The 21921-nt window shown below is 41.1% G+C and overlaps 1 protein-coding gene across 3 annotated transcripts in view; it reads left to right on the top strand.

Moving 5' to 3' along the window:
• Window positions 1–21921, top strand: part of sdk2 (sidekick cell adhesion molecule 2) — a 347374-nt gene that overhangs the window by 252656 nt on the left and 72797 nt on the right. For all 3 annotated transcript variants that reach the window (XM_031894269.1, XM_031894268.1, XM_031894270.1), the window contains exons 3-4: window positions 8861–8967; window positions 20035–20182. In XM_031894269.1, the coding sequence (XP_031750129.1) occupies window positions 8861–8967; window positions 20035–20182 (255 nt within the window). The remainder of the gene's footprint in view (window positions 1–8860; window positions 8968–20034; window positions 20183–21921) is intronic.

Here is a 21921-nt window from a genome sequence, read left to right as displayed (position 1 = left end):
CATGTATATGAATCTGGACTATTTTTGGTGAGCCCAGGGTTGGTATGGTCTGCCCAGAGAATATCCTGGTAGGCCTAGGGTTTCCACCTGTCCACTTTTGGCTCCTACAGCCCATTTTTAGTAGTAGGGTAGTCTGGGCCAAAACTGTCTGCCTGGTTTTTCTGATTTTGAAAACTGGGTAGGACTTTTCTAGATTGACATGGCAATCAGCCAATTGCCATGTTATAGTATCTGCCCAGTGACATGACAGCTCTGCCCCCCATGATGTCACATCCCACCCCGTGATGTCCACACCCAATCCCCTGCCTGGCTTTCGGCAGGGGGAAAAGTTGTAACACTATTTGGGCCCCAGCCAAGGACATTTCCCATCACCCCTTTTCCTATTGCCACCATACAACACCTATCATATCTAATAGTGAGAGTGTGAGAGTGGGCTCTCAATAGAGTTACCACTTTATGGCTCATTGAAGTCCAAGCAGTGGGTGTGGCAGTGAGGTTGGGGGTGGGGTATGTGATGTCAGAGGTGGGTTGGCAGGGCTATGATGCATCAGTCGGTCATTGGCCAATAGCCTGGTCATTTACTTGAAGAAGTGTCTGAATTCTCTAATTTGTAAATCCAGACAGGCAGTTTTCACCTGGACAGGTGGCGACCCTCCCCCTAGCCACATTGGCCCCGCCCTGTGTCACCCAAACCATACCATGATGCCTGTTTAGGGGTATGAACATCGGTGACAGATGACAAATGTAGAACTGACAGATTTGCAGTGAATAAAAGCAATTAGGTGTTGTGCCATCACAACATAATCATTTCCAATGAGAGAACAGCTTGATGTAATGCAAACGCCTGTGAATTTCCACTACCGCATTGATCCTTCGAGAGGCGACAGATATATATTTTTTTCTGGACACCCTCAATTTATCTAAATGAGACTTCTGTTTATTGAATATTTGTTCTTCTCCTGCTTTTGTCTGCAAGGTTTCACATTACTGCTTTGCCTTCTTTTATTAAAGGGAAATCATTATCTAAAAATTAACCTTGAATATTCCATAGACAATGGTAACAAAATGCAGACTGGAAGGTAAAAAAAAAAAAGCGAAAGCAATAATAATAAATTCCTAACAATAGGAAATAACCATAAACACACATATTCTTCAAATGCAGGGTTGCAAATGCGGATAATATTTTAAATTATAGGCTGCAAAAAAAGGCAGAAAAGAAGTGAATTATTCAAAAGCCTTCAGCATCTCACTGTCTCCATCATAGTGAAATACAGAAAGTTAATTCTAAGACACACTTCTCCCTTTATAGCACCGACATTGCCAGAATATTGATAAACAGTATGTCTGCCATTGTACTTTGAAGAATATCCGCTGAAAAATAGATACCGTTGTCTTTATGGGAGCCGTGCCGCTCGGTGACACAATAGAATACTGTTTGGCTGGGATTATATTCATCTGCCACCGAAAAATCTGTTGAAATAGTGCAGCCATAAAGCAGCATCTTTATGTAGTGCTTGCCTTTAGAGGGACAGAGGCATTCATCTTTAGAAAGGAAAGTTATTTTTTGAAGCAAGGATTCCAAGTTAGTATAACTCCTGGTAAGAGAACTGGACTTATCTCTAAAAGTCACTGGTAAGTCTCTAAAGCAGCGGTTTTATGACTTTTTGGGTTCAAGTCCCTTTTTGAGGTTCAGTCCTTGGTCAGCCCCCCACACAGCTTAGATAATAACAGTTAGAGATGCCATTGAATCAAAGGGGTTCTTCACCTTTGAGTTAACTTTTAGTAAAATGTAAAGAGTAATATTCTGACATAATTTGCAATTGGTCTTAATTTTTTATTATTTTTAGTTGTCTTAAATTATTTCACTTTTTGTTCAGCAGCTCTCCATTTTGGAATTTCAGCAGCTATTTGGTTGCTAGGGTCCAAATTACCTTCGTAACTAGGGAGTGGTTTGAATAAGAGACTGGTATATGAATAGGAGAGGACCTGAACAGAAATATAAGTAATAAAAAGTAACAATAACAATAAAATTGTGGCCTCACAGAGCATTTGGAAGTTGGAAAGAGTCAGAAAAAGTAGGCAAATAATTCAAAAATGAGAAAAAAAAAAAAATGAAGACCAATTGAAAAGTTGTTTAGAGTTGGCCATTCTATAACATACTAGATGTTAACTTCAAAGTGAACTACCCCTATAGAGAGATGATAGATAGATAGATAGATAGATAGATTGATAGATAGATGATAGATAGATACAGTAGATAGATAGATAGATAGATAGATAGATAGATAGATGATAGATAGATAGATAGAGAGATAGATTGATAGATAGATAGATAGATAGATAGATGATAGATAGATAGATAGATAGATGATAGATAGATAGATTGATAGATAGATAGATAGATAGATATTATTAACATTTATAAAGCGCCAACATATTCCGCAGCGCTGTACAATGAGTGGGTTTCATACATTGGACATACAGAGTAACATATAAAGCAATCAATAACCGATACAAGAGGTGAAGACAGCCCTGCCCAAAAGAGCTTACAATCTACAAGAATGCTAGATAGATAGATAGTATCTTGCCATAACTGACCTGGGTTTTCCTGAGTTACTTGGGTGCAAACTGATTTCTTCCCCAAATCTCACTCTAACTAATCCCCATGCTATTACCCCAGGGCCGCGCTGGATGATATTGCCCCACACAGCACCAACAGTAAGGACATCCCTACTAGGGCTGCAACCTGGACAATAATTTACTTGCCTTTCCAGTAAATCACCAGCTGAGGCAGATCGGTATTACAAACGTACAGGCAATGTAATTGCCCCCCTACATTATCACCCCTTTAAAGACTGGCCACTAAACATCTATACAAAAGGGGCACCCTAATCCCAGCTGTATATAAGTACCAGGAAAGCCTTAGCTCTCCCCCATGATTCTCCCAGTGTGGCCTGTTAGGAACCAGGCAGTTTAAATAAAGAGAGATTGTTTTCATTAAAGTGCCGTTCACATTTGTAAATGAACCTCTTCCCTGTGAGAAAGGTCTGCGACACATCATAGATAATGCCAATGTGAATATGTATCGTCGCAAATCATTGTGCTATAAATTAACAGTGAGTCACCTTCTAATGGATTCCAATCTCTGTTTTGGTATGCTTTTATTCCTAAAATGAGTCATTAATAACACTTAATTCTGCACTTCAAAGATGATCAAGATATTAGTTTGTTTTTTTCTCTCTCTCTCTTTCTCTCTCTCTCCCTCTCTCTCTTTTTCTCTCTCTCTCTCCATCTCTCTCTCTTTTTCTCTTTCTCTCTCTCCCTCTCTCTTCCTCTCTCTCTCTCCCTCTTTCTCCCTCTCTACATCTTTCTTTCTTTTTCTTTCTTTCTTTCTTTCTTTCTTTCTTTCTTTCTTTCTTTCTTTCTTTCTTTCTTTCTTTCTTTCTTTCTTTCTTTCTTTCTTTCTTTCTTTCTCTTTCTCTCTCTCTCTCTTTCTCTCTCTCTCTCTCTCTCTCTCTTTCTCTCTCTTTTCTCTCTCTCCCTCTCTTTCTCTCTCTCTCTCTCTCTCTCTCTCTCTCTCTCTCTCTCTCTCTTTTTCTCTCTATCTCTCTCTTTCTCTCCTTCTCACTCTCAAATCAAATGAGCTTTATTGGCAGGACCAAATACATTAAGCATTGTCAAAGCAGGTAGAGGGTGTAAAGGGTGGGGTTACAGGGTCAGTATATGGAAATGGAAGGGGGGGTTAATGGGTGGGGTTATGAGGTCAGTATATGGGGATAGGGGGGCTTAATGGGTGGGGTTAGGGGGTCAGTATATGGGGATGGGGGGGTTTAATGGGTGGGGTTACGGGGTTAGTATATGGAAATGGGGGGGTTAATGGGTGGGGTTATGAGGTCAGTATATGGGGATAGGGGGGCTTAATGGGTGGGGTTAGGGGGTCAGTATATGGGGATGGGGGGGTTTAATGGGTGGGGTTACGGGGTTAGTATATGGAAATGGGGGGTTAATGGGTGGGGTTAGGGGGTCAGTATATGGGGATAGGAGAAAGTCCTGTCTCTCTCAGTCTATGACAGTCTGTAATGTATTGTGCTTTCTCTTTCTCTCTCTCTCTCAAATCAAAAGAGCTCTGTCTCTCTCCCTCTCTCTCTCTTTCTCTCCATTTCTTTTCGACTAAAACTGACATGGAAACAAAATGGAATAAAGATAAGAATAGAGTGCTAGTGCCTTACTGTAGGCCCCAAGGTTCTTAGGCCAGAGCTTGGGTAGAGATGAGAATGTATGGTAACTGAAGTAACTGAGGCAGCTTGTTTGTAAAGGACAGGTAAATCTGCCGCAAAGGCTAGGGTTATAAATGGGATCCTTACATGATTCTACACCAGCCTGTAGGTCCCAAAGACCTCTTACAGGGACGACTTACAGTCGTCATAAAATAATTTATTAGAGTTGCAAAGTTTGCACCGGGTCTATTAGCCCAGAGCAACCAATCAGCTAGTAGGATTTACTGGTCAACATCCGGTTGTCTGCCATCCAATAACAATACAGCACTGCAGCACTACGGGTTACAGATAAAACCTAAGGCACAATCAGTTATAATATAATAAAGGTGATTTTATCTATAAGGTGATTTTATCTATAACCCGGAGTGCTGCAGGGCTGTACTATTATTGGATTCCCACTACTTCTTTATATCTTCTGCCACTTCTTTAATTCCCACTTAAATCATTAAATAGAAATGATCAGGAGGTATGACATCTGATCTGCACATATAAACCCAAGGCCCAAGTGATGGAGAACCAACATGGTTTGAAGCCCCCACTTAACCAGATATTGAGAAGGGGACTGTTCTCATCCTAATTCCAGTACTAGAATTGTGAGGATTCTGGGAGTTGTAGTTCCAAGCGGCTGAAGGAGAGCAAGCTGATTTCATCTATACAGTAGCACTAGTTATTTTGGAAGGCATCGTGTTAACTGCATCATTTGTGAAATAGGTCATTTAGGGGAACAGCAGCTTCAAGCAAATAATCTCACTTTATCCTCAAGGCTGTTCTCCCCTTTGGATTCAGCCTCTCCTGTTTATTAGTGCTGTTTAATAAGCTTATCCTTACAGCCTTTAATCCTAGAATGTCCCCAGGTAAATAACAGCGGCTTTTTGGGGGTTCCTATGCCTGACAGTCTGATAAGAGGTGAAGCTCTCAAGATCAAGCCTCTTGCTGATAATTAACCCAGACGTCCTTACAGCGTCTATACGCAGGAGGCTGAATGTGATGGGCCATTGTGTGCAATTTGCCTGCAAAATGATAATGATTTTCAATTTAGGAACAGCTCATTTTGTGGCGTGGTGATGGGATAGAGATTAAGCTATCAATTACTTCCTCATCGCAACATCTCCAAAGGCACAGGCCTCAATAAAATGCGCATCCTCCTAATTTGCAGGTATTTCCATTAACCTCGTACTTGTCTGTGTGGAGGTGCTAGTTTAGAAGTAGAAGAGTAGCTACAGTCTAGATCGGTACAGTTGAACTACTTCTATGTAGCCGACATCAATTTCCAACGTTTACGGGACCGATGGGGATAAAATGGGATGTCATTTAAGAAAGTCTTTTGAGCCCGTAGGTAGGCTTCTGGCCATAAAGATCTAGCAACATCAGGCTCGTGGGCGGTAAATATTGGGCCATGGGTAGTTATGAAGACATCCATCCCATTCATACACACAAGTGTCCAAGTTACTGTTACAGTCAGCTTCTCAAATATGAAACATGTCAACTCCAGGCATTAGTTGCCAAAAAGGCCAGTATTACTGCCCCCAGCTTGATGCATGGTTCCATTATGAAAAGGGCAGCAACCTGGCTTCTAAGTGAGCTAGGCCTTGAAATTCAAATAGCTGTATTGCCAAAAATATTGTTTTTTGAACATAAAATTGAATGGCATGGAAATCAGGTTCCAGTGTTTTGTTTTTTTTTAATGTACAAGTGGTGAACAGCATTAACTGTGAAACAGCTTTACTGTCAATAGCCAAGCAGGCACAGGAGGTCTACCGGAGGCCATGGACCCTGGATAGATCCCTAAAGGCCATTGTTATAATTAGCTACTGGCCATAGGAATCCAATTTCTGACTTCTAAAACCGATGGTTTAGAACAGTGATCCCCAACCAGTGGCTTGTGAGCAGCAAGTTGCTCCCCAACCCCTTGGGTGTTTCTCCCAGTGGCCTTAAATCAGGTGCTAATTTTTTAATTCCTGGCTTGAAGGCAAGTTTTGGTTACAGGAAAAACCCAATATAATGCCAAACAGAGCCTTCTGTAGACTGTCAGTCCAAATAGGGGCTATTAAGTAGCCAATTAAAGCTCTTATTGGCACCCCCATGAACCTTTGTCATGCTTGTGTTGCTCCCCAACACTTTTTCCATTTGAATGTGGCTCACGGGTATAAAAGGTTGGGGATCCCTGGTTTAGAAAATAAGAATAGAGCCCTAGTGCCTTATTGCAGGCCCCAAGGTTCCTAACAGGCCAGAGCCTGGATAGAGATGAAAATGTATCTGACTTAAGAGCAATTAATGTGGCTTATAAACTGGAAAACAATGATCACTATATAAATCTGTCTGTTAATGAGTATTTAAGGAGATGCCTCTGGTAGGCAAGGGTATATAATATAAGGAAGAGGCACAGCATAGACTTGTGGCACCTCATTTATTTTTGCATTCACACCTTTGTATCTACAACATCTACTCTCGCTCCCACTAAAAGCCTGCATTCCCCTTTCCCTTGCAGGAGTTCTGTAATAGCGTTAGCATCTTCCACTTCATTGCATGAATCAGCCACCTTCCCAATAAAGTAATACTTGCCTGCATCTCCCTAGAGCCAGCCGCAGGCTCCTAATAGAACTTGATCATTTTCTGAAGGAAATTAAAGTTTTCCATCCCAAGGAGGAGGAGGGAGGAGGATAGAGCATTTTCTCTGGATGCCGGAGCAGCTGACACGTCGCGTGTTCCGTTGCCTCCTGTGAAACCCAGCTGTGGAAGAATGACAATTGAGAGTTCTACACAGGCCGCCAGCCTGCTGGAACCACTCAGCCCCTTTGGCTCATGCCAAAAAGTACCACCTCCCTCTGCTGCAAAGAAAAAAAAAACCCCAAAACAGATGGCTTCTGATACAATTAGGGCCCATGCCAAAAACAAGCATTGTTCTACATCTGACAAAGCAAAATAGTGTAATAGGGGAAGATTGTGAAATGAACATTGGTAGGTGTGCCACTGCGTCTCCTTATAATAATAATAACAGCACCAGGGAGAAAATGAGGGGTCTTGGAGAAAAGTCATTTATTGATTTCAGAACAATGCCAGTTTATGTTCTGGAAAAAAAAGAGATTGGGTACAGTGTGTGGGGCGGGGGGAACAGTGTGTGGGGCAGTGGGAATTCAGCTCCAGCCACTGAGAAAGTGCATTAGATCTTTATATGAGTAGGAATGCACTCAGGGCATATTTTGGATGCAGAGGCACATACATTAGCACATGCATTTCTTTTTTGTGACCCAAAGAATAACATATCTTTAATACTGTAGCTTTCTGGCTTGGGTCTGTGTATAAGCAGACAATCCGCCCATACGCTTGAAAAATCTTCTAATTGTGCCTGCATTAGTTGGTGGATTTCGCCAGCGCGTGCCTGCACCTGGGCAGAGTCAATGCTTCGGGGTGCAGGCACAATTAGAAGATTTTTCAAGCGTATGGGAGGATTGTCAGCCTGCGCTCGTACACAGCTGACAATCCGCCTTGTGGGGCCTTACCCTTTATCTACCAATAGGTTACCTTAATCTTACTTTTCATCAAAGTATTTTCAAGTATTTTTATAGAATGGCCAGTCAGGCGCCCCTCTTGGTGCCCCCCATGGTGCCTACCAGTCCCTACAGCCCTGTAAATAATTTTGGGCTGCTTTGTGGTTATATTTCTATAGTTATATAGCATTTGCCTTTAGGCAGCCTTTATAAGATTTGACTTTCAAGCAGCCTTTTTATTTTTCAGTCCCCTGATCGTGGAAATTTGTTACTGCTGATTTGTAGCTTTTTTTTGTTATATTTTCTCAATTTTAGCAAATAAAGATTGATACAATAACATGTACATTAAAGAAAAGTAATAAGAGGAAACTTGCAAGGGTTCTATGTTATCTAAGCCGCAGTTCACTTATAGGATAAAACAAATGGATCTTATTCTTTCTGGCCACCACAATACAAGAGACAGTAGTGCGCACATACCAGTCCCAAATGAGAAAGGGAAAAATAAACTTTGTTCCAAAGGCAGGTACTGGGGTGATCGCTAGTGCAGGTGTTTTGGGTATTGAGAGATTTTAATATCTTTGATTAGTTTGTAGTTTAAACTGGAGAATATCTACAACAACATAATTATGGTCAAGGGAGTTTTAAGCATTTGGGTCGATTAAGCCCCCGGGCCAGAGATCAGATGATAATGGGGGGCCTATGTAGGGCTATGTATAGGATAAAACAAATGGATCTAATTCTTTCTGGCTGACACAATACAAGAGACTGTAGTGTCCATATAACAGTCCCACATGAGAAAGGGAAAAATAAGCTTTGGTAGAAAAATGATGTAGATGCAAACATTTTGAATTTGTGTTTATTGGTCAGCTGCTGCAACCAAATAGCCCAAAGGCTTAGCAATATTATGAATGGGGCAGTTACAGCATTTATCTTGATATACAGTGTATTTTGTAATGTTTTGGCTGTCCCATTGGTTTTGCTGTCGAAACAGTTCTGCCAATGTTTAGCTCCAACGTTGGACTCAAAGATTTGTTTTTATAGTGGTGTAATGGAACAGATTTTTGACAATTGTTCCCTCCTGTTCTTCTTCTATAGATACATGATCACGTCTCTGGACCGGACTCATGCTGGATATTATTGCTGCATTGTACGTAATCGGATGGGAGCATTGCTGCAGCGGAAGACTGAAGTGCAAGTAGCATGTAGGTATCCTCCCCCAAGGCTTTTAGGATCTCTGTGCTCTATTACAGTGATGGTTCATTATTCACCTTGGTTGACCCTAGTGGAGCTAACCATCCCTATCACACAACAATTTTAATCAAGATTCAATTAACCTGCCTGTATGGGTTTTATTAAGCATGGGAGGAAACTGACATACCTGGAGGACCCCCACAGAGATAGTGAGAATATACAAACTGGTGCTGATGAGAGAATAGACATAGCATTATATTTTGTGTATACCCTGCATTTCATTTTTTTTACTCAATGAATGTAAAATGTATTCTAAATTACATATATGTATGTGTGTATGTGTATATATAGATGATAGATAGATGATTGATAGATAGATAGATAGATAGATAGATATGCAGTGTATATGTCTGAGTTGTTTGTACACACAAATCATTGCAAAGCACCAAGTAAATATGAAGTCTAAATATCCTGACACTGCTGAGATACCAAAACATTGCTGAGAATAATCAGAAGCCACTGGGATTCCAGCGGAATCTACTGATTTGTAGGGTGTGGGAATAGTAGTCATTTCTCTGGCTGTGGAATAGGCAGGACGCTCCTCTGTTGACAGCAGGATATTATCTGGAAATGAATGCTTTCTTGTCCTTCAATTTAAACTGGACCTCCATTCTTACGCTTCTTCAGATTACACGGCTGTTGGTAACACCAGGGAGCTATCAACATTGGCTCCTAAATGAGTCCATTAAGATGCATCAAGCTCGGTGTTACACAGCTAGCTCTCAGCGTGATCGCTCCACTCGTGCACCTCTCATGGATACTAGCAACGGAACCCAGTGTATATCAGCCCGGCAGAATTATATCGCTGATATTAATGTGAAATAGGCAGCGGGATATTCATCAAACTATTTTATCCCTGTGCGCACAATTGATAACTATATTATTGCTGCTAATACGTTACTTTAAACCATTTCTAAAAAGCTTGTGCACTCAACTGCCCTGTCTTATTGTCTATTGAAGGGTTTACTAACAGAGCTAACAAATAAAGGGGGAATACTTATCAATTTTCTGGTAAAAACAGCCACCTCTGCCCTCGCATTTCTCTGCATAATTGCATCTAGTATTAATGTATGGCTACGGGCATAGAGTTATGGCATTTGATGTTTTGTCTGCTATATCCAGTGGCCTTTACCACCGTTTGGCTGGCAGTGGCCAGTGGCATAAAAATACAAGCAACAGGGCCTCGGGGTTAAGTGGGTACAGCGAAAGACCTAAAGAAATCCACGGTGGGGTATCAAGTTGGGGGGGGGACCAGCAATTATTTTACACTTTTGGCCAAGCCGTTACCCCCCTAATATCCTTTTGCCCAAAATAGATTGCTCAGTCCAAACTGCTGATTTTCATGGATGTGGGGGGTAATATAGAATAATACAAGCACCTGACACCCTGTAACCCCTAAAAAAAACGACATAGTACAGTTAATATGTCAAGTTTGTGCTGCTGGGGGTGTGTGATTGATTAAAGGGGTTCTTCACCTTTAAACTTAAGGTCCCCATACACGGTAAGATCCGCTCGCTTGGCGATCGATATCCCCACCTACGGGTGGGCGATATCGGGGAGCTTGAAGTTAAAATAAAAAATAATCCGATCGTTTGCCCTGGGGCCAAACGATCGGATTATGTGGGCGGCACTGGGACAGTCGGATCCGACTGGATTTTCTAACCTACCCGACCGATAGCTGGCCAATTTCAGGCCAGATATTGGTCGGCCAGCCCACTCGTTTCTGCCATACACGGGCCGATAAGCTGCCGAATCAGTCCAAGGGACCGATATCGGCAGCTACAATCTGCCGTGTATGGGGACCTTAACTTTCAGTATGATCTACGCATTAATATGCTATAACAATTCATCATTTTTTGTGGTTTTTCAGTTATTTTAGTTAGTTTTCTCTTTCAGCAGCTCTCCAGTTTGGAATTTAAGCATCTGGTTGCTAGGGTCTTGTTTAATTTAGCAACCAGGCAGTGACTGGAATATGAACAGGAGAGGGCCTGAATAGAAAGATGAGGAATAGAAAGTGAGAATATTAATAAACTGTAAGATCACAGAGCAATAGTTTTTTTCTGCCAGGATTAGTGACCTCCATTTGGAAACTGGAAAGATGTCCAAGAGAAAGGCAAATAATTCAAAATTGATAAATATTGAAGACCAATTGCAAGGTGGCAATAGGACAGAAATATGACATTCCATAACATACTAAAAGTTAATTAAATGGCGAACCACCCCTTGTTGGTTATATATGTAAAAATAATGATCATGCTCCCCACCAATCGTAATCAAGCGATTGGTCAATAAGCTCTTCTTGCACAATGTTCAGATTATGAGGGAAAAGGGGGAATCCTTGCTTAATTTTACAAAGCAATAACTGTGCTAAGCATCCCTTAGATATAGATATCAGCTTGCTTTACTCAGGAACAAAAGACACACAAAGAATTTATTGTTTTTTAAAATTAAGTAAATGCTTTGTATGGCTTTTTTTTTAACCGAGTCTGCAGCCCTGGGTTTTTGTATCCCTGGTTTATGAAGATCCAGGGAAACATTAGTTCTAACAAATAGAGTGCCGGAAGTCTTTGGGGATAAACCATTGCCTTTTGAGTAAATTGAATGAAGTCTATAGTAAGCAATAAGTTCTTGCTGACGAGCATCCTGCTTAATGGTACAAGGACAAATGATTAGGCCATCGCTTCTTTAGGGACAAGGGATTTCTTGTAGAGGTATGTAGGGGCGAGATGTACAACAGGAGGGGAATATGACAGAGATATAGAAAATTAAATCAATGTAAACACAATAGTGCTATGTCTGCTCTTCCCTGGAGAGCCATTCCAGTGCCCGGAGACGTGGTGTTATATTCTCTTAGTAACGGCCGTGGTGCAGCCTCTATTTTTCTACTTGACCCGGTGAGGAATTATGCCGGAGAGCTGCTTCATGGCTGCTGCTGCTTCGGGAGGTTATTTCTCACACTCGGCTGTTAGATGTTTTTTGTTATCGCCTCTCAAAAAGAGATATGAATACGTATGAATCAGCTCTGTGCAGCGAGGAACATCAGCCCGGGCTCTCAAAGTGCCCTGAAATTATTCTTGACAAGTAGAACTGGAACAGAGGTGCCAGACACAGGTGGTCTAGCATTTGACACTTTCTGTGCCACCCCAGATTCATTATGTTTTGTCTAATTAGGCTAAAAGTCTCACATTGCAATAGTGATTTTAATCAAAGGCAGATGTAGTCCAGGTACTTTTATTGATTCTCCCTAATTAATGACAAGTTGAAAGAAATTGCATTTACTGAACTTCGGAGTTTCAAAAATCCCTCTACTGCTTAGGGCAACATGTGAGAGGATCCAAGAAATACCGGGCATATTCTTTTCCTGCAGTGCAGGGAGTGTAGTGTAGAGTCCTGCAGGGGGTTGGGTACCCATAGGTTACCCACAAAAAAAGTGCGCTGCGGGTTGCAGGTGGGTTTTTCGGATGAGGTTTGGAAGTGAAATGTTTCCTACCATTGCTTCTAATCAGAATATGATGGCCATAAAACATATTATAAAAGACAATAATATTCCTTTTTAATTCCATAGCCAAAGGCAAACAACACGTTTGTTCCTCTGGGCAGAAATGAATCACATCAATGATATTTCTCAGTGGGATGTGGCACTAGGATGAAGCAGCTGCAAGAAGTGCTTTGTTTTTTCATTCAGATTGGCTCCTTTCATTATAAACCTTTTATCTCAGAAGAGTCCGAGCCTATGATTGAGATGTTTATCAGTGGTACAGTATCATACAGAATGCCAACTTTCTACTAACCAGCCTCCCATCTCTCTCTTGTTCCTTAGTCTGTATTAAAGCCAGGTCTTTTTTGGGTTTCCACCTGTCCAGTTTTTACCCAGAGAGCATTCCTACTTGCACCCCCCTGAAGACAGTTGTGCAAAGGTTGCGTAGATAAAAACACTGATGTGCAACTGAAGGCCCTACAGAAGCTGTTGAACTAAAACTCCTAGAACCTTTTGACAGCGGAAGGTTGTTGATGGGTAATGGGGCCTAAGGTTCAGCACTAGTTGAGCCTCAGTGTATCTTAGACCTGAAATGGAGCCAGAAGAACATGGCCAGCATCACATTCCTCTTTAAAGGGGTCGTTCAGCTTTTAGTATGATGTAGAGAGTAATATTCAGAGACAATTTGCCTTTGGTCTTCATTTTTTATTATTTGGAGTTTTTTTTTTCATTATTTCAGTTTGTTCAGCAGCTCTCCAGTTTGAAGTTTTAGCAGCTATCTGGTTGCTAGGGACCTAATTGCCTTAGCAACCAGGGAGTGGTTTCAATGAGAGACTGGTATATAAATAGGAGACGACCTGAATAGAAAAATACGTTGTAAAAAGTAACAATAACAATAATGCTGTAGCCTCACAGAGCAATAGTTTTCTGACTGCCGGGGTCACTGACTCCCCCCATTTGAAAGCTACAATAAATCATTTCTGGGGGTTTCTAAATTTAAAGCAGAGGATCTTGCAATGTCATTTCCCTAATTTTCTTTTTTATAACTTTTCTGTATGAACAGCTGGAGCATAATGTTTATCCGAGAAAGCCCAACCCAGCAAATCATAAATATAACCTTTTATCTGCCACCCTGAGCCTCTACTTGGGAGATTAAACGCTTTAATAAAAGGGGAAACTGGTCCGAACTTCCGTCTGCCAAACTTTAGCACTTAATTACTCTCGGGGTCGTTAAGCGGAGGGTGAAGGCGGGACGGTGTTTGGACGCAGCCAAGAAAGCGCGGCAGTGATGAGGAATTAATAAGACAGCTGCGCTAACGAGTATCACTAATGATGAAGTTGTTAAAGGAAAATACTTTGCATGTTTTTAATTACCACAATAACAGAGCGTTTATAACAAGGCTGCGTTGTTGTTTAGGATCAGAGGAAACAGCAACAAATAAAACAAAACAGCTACAAATAGTGTAACCTGTTGTACCCCAACATAATGACCCTCCCCATGCTACAGTAGGGTGCAAGGAGATAAAGGCTGGGTGCTTTTTTAATATATATGCTTGAATACGTGGGTGCAGTGAGCCTCTGACACCTTAGTGGCAATGCTGCAGACAGAAATATTTCGATTTCTTGCTGATTTCCATGCAGCCTTCATAGCCCGAAGCTTATAATCTATTTCTCACACATTACTGGGTATCGTCTTATAGGGCTGACCTGACCTGAACACTGAGCATTGCAATACGCGCCTCTCCTGCTAATTGCATTTAATGAAATTTAGACTTAATTGCCGGTCTATTAATTGGGATAATCTAAGATAGACACAGTCTGCCTGCAGCTGTCTAATAAGTGTAACTTCTGATATGTAGCAGTTGACTGTATATTCATCCCCCAGACCTTAGTGGGGGATCATAGTATAGTGAAAAAACAGAGATGGGTTCTCCAGCAAGAATATACGGACTGGTTTCTTCCTACATATTGTTATTGACATAGCCAGCATACAACATGTTTCAGGAAGCCTCCATCCCATTCCTTCAGTGTATCGTTCACTCCACAACCAAGAATAAAATATAGTTGTGGCCCCCCAACATTCTTTTTTTTTTTATAATTTTTATTTTTATTGGATTTTAACAGTTATCCAACTTAATCATTACCATCACTTTACAAAATGCAGTATCGAGCGGCGAATTATACACTTGTTTGGTAAATCACAAGAAATAGACATACAAGAAATGTAACACAAGAACTGTTCAGACGTGTCCCTTTTTCGGGCTGTCTATCCGCTGTCAGTTGTCTGCCGTCACTGGCTAGTTTTAAATGATAAGTTGGAAATTTTTAGGAAAAGGGAAGAGGGGGGAAGGAAGTTCCAGGCAAAAAACAAAACAAAACACAACAATATGGATAGTCCCATGTGTATCCAAATGGTTGTGTCATTATTTTATACTTAAAAACATTCCCAAATATTTTGTGTATCTGTCAAAATGTCCTGGCTAGTTACCTGGTTTGGCATACACCTTGTCAAGAATTACCAAGTTGCGCAGATTTGATTATGTTAGATTGTCCAGATAAGAGGACCAGAGTTGCCAGACGGCCCAATGTTTCCTCCTAGCATCGTAAGATTCTGCATGTAGTTCCTCAAACCGCCGTATATCTTCCATCTCTGCTATCCACTCTATGAGCGTAGGTAATATTTTAGTTTTCCACTTGCGAGGAATTATAATCTTGGCAGCGTTTAAAGCAAATTGGGTTAAGGATTTTTTGTATTGGGTGATGGGGGAGTTGTTGTGGTGGAGAAGAATTGCCGCTGGGTTGCTTTCTAGTTTCATTTGTAAATTATTGTTGCAAATATCGATAATCTCTTTCCAGAATTTTTGTATTTCTGTGCATTCCCAGAATATGTGTAACATTGTTCCAGGAGATTGTTCACAACGCCAACATTTGTTCGAAACACCCGGAAACATTTTACTTAATTTCCCCCAACATTCTTAGACCCCAGAAGCAGCTCTCCCAGGCCTCCAGCAGTCCCATGGAGGTTTCCTTATCCGGAAACCCGTTATCCAGAAAGCTCCGAATTACGGAATGCCCGACTCCCATAGACTCCATTTTAATCAAATAATTCAGAATTTTAAAACTGATTTCCTTTTTCTATGTAGAAATAAAACAGAACCTTGTAATTGATTCCAACTAAGATATAAATAATCCTTATTGGATGCAAAACAATCCTATTGGGTTTAATTAATGTTTTATTGATTTTTTAGTAGACTTAAGGTATTGAGATCCAAATTATGGAAAGACCCCTTATCCGGAATACCCCTTCCCGAGCATTCTGGATTATGGGTCCTATACCTGTAGTGGCTTTTCCCCTTTCCATCAATAGTGAAGATTTAAAAGCCTTATGTGCTGTGGCCCTTACTGAACTGATTATACCTGCCTTTTATACACTGTATTATTTTTCCAGATCTTTGTTTCCAAACATATATTCAACTATTTCCCTACTTGGAAAAGTAAAGTCATTCCAACTCACTGTCCTTAGTTGCAGCTGACTTCTACCAGTGAGGATATATCTTGTTGCAAACTTCAACCATATACAGATTGTAAGCTCTACGGGGCAGGGACCTCCTTCCTCTTGTGTCCTCGACTCTTAACTTAGTGCAGCTGTATTTATTGTTATACTTTGTATTTATCTATTATTATCTTATTAACACCCTGTTTGTATTAATATACTCTACTGTACAGCGCTGCGTACATAAGTAGCGCTTTATAAATAAAGATATACATACATACATAATTCCATGAAATCTTCCATTATCTTCCATTGCCTTGACTTTGGTTCTTGTAACAAAGCTAAGCCACCCACAGGGTAGTTAGGAACTTAGTTTGGGATTGGCCACCTAGAGCAGGGCAGGGACTAATATTTAAGAGTAGGGGAGCCTTACATTACCGCCTTTTCACCATCAAGACACTGGAATGTTGGTCTGATCCACCACCCACACCCTTGGTTAAGGATATTGTATGCTCTTTGTGCACGTATCATGCCTTGTGAGTTATTGTACAGTATAACAGACAATTTATGATTTTCAGCATTTGGTTTTGTAGAATATTTGTTAATTGTATGTCACAGTGGTTGGGGGTTCACTTTGCATGCCCGTCGCTGCAGTGGCTGACATTGGGGTATTGGAAAGTTTGGTTATGGCATGGCAGGGACGGGTTATCTGGTTTAATAAATAAATATCAATAAAGCTTTTGCCAATCTCCATTCATTGAAAAGGAAATCTTTCCTCAGCGTCTCGCTGTATTCCGCCTAGTTTCCACCGGTTGAGATTTATTAATCTACATGAGCTGCGCCGGCCTCCCCCCCAGTCGGACTTTGCATCTGGCGAGCAGAGCCGGCACTCGGTTACGTACCCTAATTGCAACCAGAGTGTTTGCATAATACAGCTCTGTGCATTTAATACATTAATGAGGCTGGAAACTATTCTCATTTCATATGTACATGCTTAATAAACTTGCACTATTGAATCTTTCAGTGCTTTGACTTGTTCTCTGGCAAATGCCTTTCACTTTCTCAGATGCATTTTACTGCTTTAGTTTTGCACTTAAAAGCAGCGAGTCAGTGACACACTTATTTTATGATTTCCAGAAATAAATGCATGAAAAAGGCAAAACCAATGCATAATAGACCATTAACAGTTGGAGGGGCCCTGTCGTCAAAACGAATCATGTGTCCATTGTGTTTCTTTTTTCAGCATTTGAACCCAATTTTAACCAACAATAGCTAGCTATAGAATCCCTTATCCGGAAACCTGTTATCCAGAAAGTTCCGAATTACGGAAAGGCCATCTCGCATAGACTTCATTATAAGAAAATAATTCTAATTTTTAAAAATGATTCCTTTTTTCCCTGTAATAATAAAACAGTACCTTGTACTTGATCCCAACTAAGATATAATTACCCCTTATTGGGGGCAGAACAGCCCTATTGGGTTTATTTAATGGTTAAATGATTCTCTTTTCTCTGTAATAATAAAACAGTACCTGTACTTGATCCCAACTAAGATATAATTACCCCTTATTGGGGGCAGAACAGCCCTATTGGGTTTATTTAATGGTTAAATGATTCCCTTTTCTCTGTAATAATAAAACAGTACCTGTACTTGATCCCAACTAAGATATAATTACCCCTTATTGGGGGCAGAACAGCCCTATTGGGTTTATTTAATGGTTAAATGATTCCCTTTTCTCTGTAATAATAAAACAGTACCTGTACTTGATCCCAACTAAGATCTAATTAATCCTTATTGGATGCAAAACAATCCTGTTGGGTTTAAATGATGTTTAAATAATTTTTAGTAGACTTAAGGTATGGAGATCCAAATTACGGAAAGATCCCTTATCTGGAAAGCCCCCAGGTCCCCAGCATTCTGGATAACAGGTCCTATACCTGTAAATATTAATATGAATTAGTTGCCACTAGGCGGAGTATGGAGTGAACATTTTCAGCAGAGACAACTATCTTCTAAAATCATGCAATGAAAATCATGAAATATGGCATTGAAACAACTTCTCAACATTTTTATCGCTCTCCCATAGATAAACGCTGCCATATGTTTCAGTCTTAGTAAAATTGTTTCCCCAACTGGAAATGCTCCTGGCAGGCTCCTTGTTTGGTCAGGCACCTATAATATATATAATGAACAAGTTGGCTTATTTTGTGCATATATGCATTGTATGATCGAGGGATTGCTGCCCTGATGATCGAGGGATTTCTGCCCTGATGATCGAGGGATTGCTGCCCTGATGATCGAGGGATTGCTGCCCTGATGATCGAGGGATTTCTGCCCTGATGATCGAGGGATTGCTGCCCTGATGATCGAGGGATTGCTGCCCTGATGATCGAGGGATTTCTACCCTGATGATCGAGGGATTTCTGCCCTGATGATCGAGGGATTTCTACCCTGGTGATCGAGGGATTGCTGCCCTGATGATCGAGGGATTTCTGCCCTGATGATCGAGGGATTGCTGCCCTGATGATCGAGGGATTTCTACCCTGATGATCGAGGGATTGCTGCCCTGATGATCGAGGGATTTCTACCCTGATGATCGAGGGATTGCTGCCCTGATGATCGAGGGATTTCTGCCCTGATGATCGAGGGATTGCTGCCCTGATGATCGAGGGATTTCTACCCTGATGATCGAGGGATTGCTGCCCTGATGATCGAGGGATTGCTGCCCTGATGATCGAGGGATTGCTGCCCTGATGATCGAGGGATTGCTGCCCTGATAACCGATGGACTACTGCCCTGATGCTAGCCTATGTCACACACTTGTGTATCATGAGTGAGCTAGGACACTACATAGTGTTTACTAGAAGCATTTTTTGTGGCAAAATAGTATTGTTTCCTTCAGCAGGAGTGCTCTTCCTTTTAGCCTGGTGGGGGAAACAGTTTTTCTATGATGGGTGCCCTGGTCATGAATTACCACGTAGATTGTGGAAGCAGCTAGTCTGGGAGGAAATTTGAAGGATTTAGCCTCACCTAAACCTCCCACAGAGTAAACAGTCACTGGTGATGGGAATAGGACTGCAACTAGTAGAGGAGTGCCAAAAATAACCAAATCAAATCAACAGGCCCAGACTGGCAATCTGTGGGTTTTGGCAAATGCCAGAGGGACTTCTGTTGGAGGCCAAAAACTATTTATTGGGCTGGGGGTGCTGTTTGGGCCTCTGTGTACTTCAATGCCAGGGCCTATTTTGAGTCCCAGTTTAGACCTGGGCAAGAAGCAGTGCCAGAAAGCAATAGGGTCAGTCCAGGCAGCAGAGGATCAGATGCAGGAGTCAGGCCAAAGGTCAGGAACATGAGAATCAGGCAGGATAATAAGGTATCAGACAGACACAAGTAGCATTAATTATTTAGCAAAGTGAGTAGGTCGGAGCATCCATTTATACACACTGCACATGTGCGGAGGGTCGGGCTGGATCCGCGACAAAACTTGGGCACGCTAGTACTGAGCTGCGTGCCAACGAGAGGGTCTTCCTCCAGAGCAGAGTATGCAGATACGGAACGCCTCGTTTAGGCAGCCATGCAAGAAATATACAGACCTTTAATAAGAATAATTGTTTTTATTATAACTATTGTACAGGGCTGTGGCATATGTTGGTGCTTTGTAAATCCAGAATAATAATAATACTTATATTTGTGTACTTTTTTATATATATAAGTGAATGAGAAACATCTCTTACTTTTTTATTTTGGGCAATTGGGCCCACCCTGCCTTTTTTATCATTTTCAGTTTGTTAATTAGATAAGGGCACAGCCATATTGGGTTTCATCATGCTTTATATACATCATTTTATGGAAATAACTCCTTTATTAATAATATTCCACACTAGTCTGGGACTAGTCCTTTATGCATTTCAATTGCCATTTTAGTAGAATTTCACATAATCATGAATTCTTAAACACAGTGGAATTATACTGTTTACACCACAGTAACAAAGGCATAAAGATGAAGCTATACACTTACAGTGCGTTTGTCTTTTCTTCATATTTCAGATATGGGCAACTTCGAAGATGGTGATACTTCCCTGTCTGTTTCTCATGGAGATGCGGCCGTCATCAATGCGCCCAACATTGCCAGCTTCCCCCAACCCCAGGTCACATGGTTCAGGGATGGTAGAAAGATCCCACCCACCAATCGTATGTAAGTGAATAAAATGTCATTATTTGAATGTGTCTTTACAACTGGGCTGTGTTGGGACTGTCATGGGCATGTTCAGTACTGTAGTGTTGTGCATTGTACCCCAAGACACCAAGCTAATGGAATGGAAGAGTATATGTATTTAACATAATCTAATATCTGCCCCTGCAGACATGTTATCTGCCCCCCCTCCCCTCCTTTTTAAAGAAATATAATCCCTTATATTGATGGTGCTGAAAATACTCCCATATTTAGCATAAGTCTTCTGCATATACTTGTTAGGCAACACCAGGGCCATGGCTTGGGTTTAATAGAGACCAGATTGCTGTCAAAACCACCCCATAGTATTGTGTTTCAGCATATTTGCCCAGGTAGATAATTATAATCTGTAGCCTTTTAATTTACACAAAAGGCCTCTTGATCTAAATACGATCAGGGGTTGGACAGATATTTATTTGGTCTGGGTTTATCCCACAAATCTATATTCCTGGATCTTGTTGCGTATGGCAAACTTAAAGAAGAAGGAAAGTCATTTTGGCATTTTACTGCCAATAGATTCGCCACATTAGTGCCACCTAGAACGCTATGTTTATTCTGCAAAAAAGCATTACCATACCTGAGTAAAGAGCCATGGAGCTCCCTTTGTTTGTTTAAGATTGCAGCTGCCATTTTAGCTTGGTCTCCATAGCTTCCTGCTGCAGCTCTAGCCATTGGTAGCATAGATCACACATTCTGATGGGAGGGGGAGTGAATTCTAATGAATTCTTATGTGAGGGTGGTGCAAGAGAAGGGAAAGAGGAGAGAGCTGTGCAGACTTTGGCCCCAGGAATGAAGGATTTTTCTGAGAGAGTAAGTCAGATACCAAAGTACATGTATACACAAAAGGAGACAAGAAATCCTGTGTTTCTTTTGATAGAGGACTCAGTGCAGCGTTTCTGTGAGTGCTTATGGCTGTATTTACATAGACCTTTCTGATAAAGCTTACTTAGTTTTTACCTTTCCTTTTCCTGTAATTCTCAGCTCCAGTATACTTCTGGCACACACTCACAATATGCTGGGAAACAATTGGCCACACTTGCTGCCAGTGAAATATCTTCGGAGTCCCCAGTGGTACAAATGGTATGGGGGACCCCATGCTTGAGACCCATGATCCAGTCATTACCCCCGTACCATTTGTACCATTTGTAGAATTGAGATAAAAACCACATAAATGTTCTTTTAGTGTCATTACCTCTCCTTCTAAGCCAAGGATCTTCAAACTTTTTTACTTGTGAGACACATTTAGTTCTGTTGAGCCTGCTAAACAAGGGCCGTGATTGGCTATTTGTAAGCCCCATGTGGATTGGTAGCCTGCACGAGGCTCTGCTTGGAGCAAAACTGTGTCTCTGTGCTTCCAAAACCTACCGCCATGCCAGAGATTTAAAAATTGGCACCTACATTGAGGCCACTGGGAGCAACATGTTGTTCCTGAGCCGCTGGTTGGGAATCACTGCTCTAGGCTGTTGTGACTTTTATAGCAGTCCCTAATAGCTGCGTGCACAAGAAGGCATTAATTAGTGTCAATTAATAATTAATAGTTAAAGTTAAATATAAAATACAATATGTATAGTGTTGAGTTGTCCTATCTATAAAGCATGCAACATCTGTGTGTGTTTTACATTATTTTCCTTCTTTTATTGTTTATATTCAAAATGAGGTCTTTGTTGCCGTTGGTTTTTGAGGTTTCCTGAAATCCAAACTAA

Source organism: Xenopus tropicalis, chromosome 10 (assembly GCF_000004195.4).
Source record: "Xenopus tropicalis strain Nigerian chromosome 10, UCB_Xtro_10.0, whole genome shotgun sequence".
Lineage (NCBI taxonomy): Eukaryota > Metazoa > Chordata > Amphibia > Anura > Pipidae > Xenopus > Xenopus tropicalis.
The sequence above is the reverse complement of the archived record's forward strand: the minus strand, read 5'-3'. Positions and strand labels throughout refer to the sequence as shown.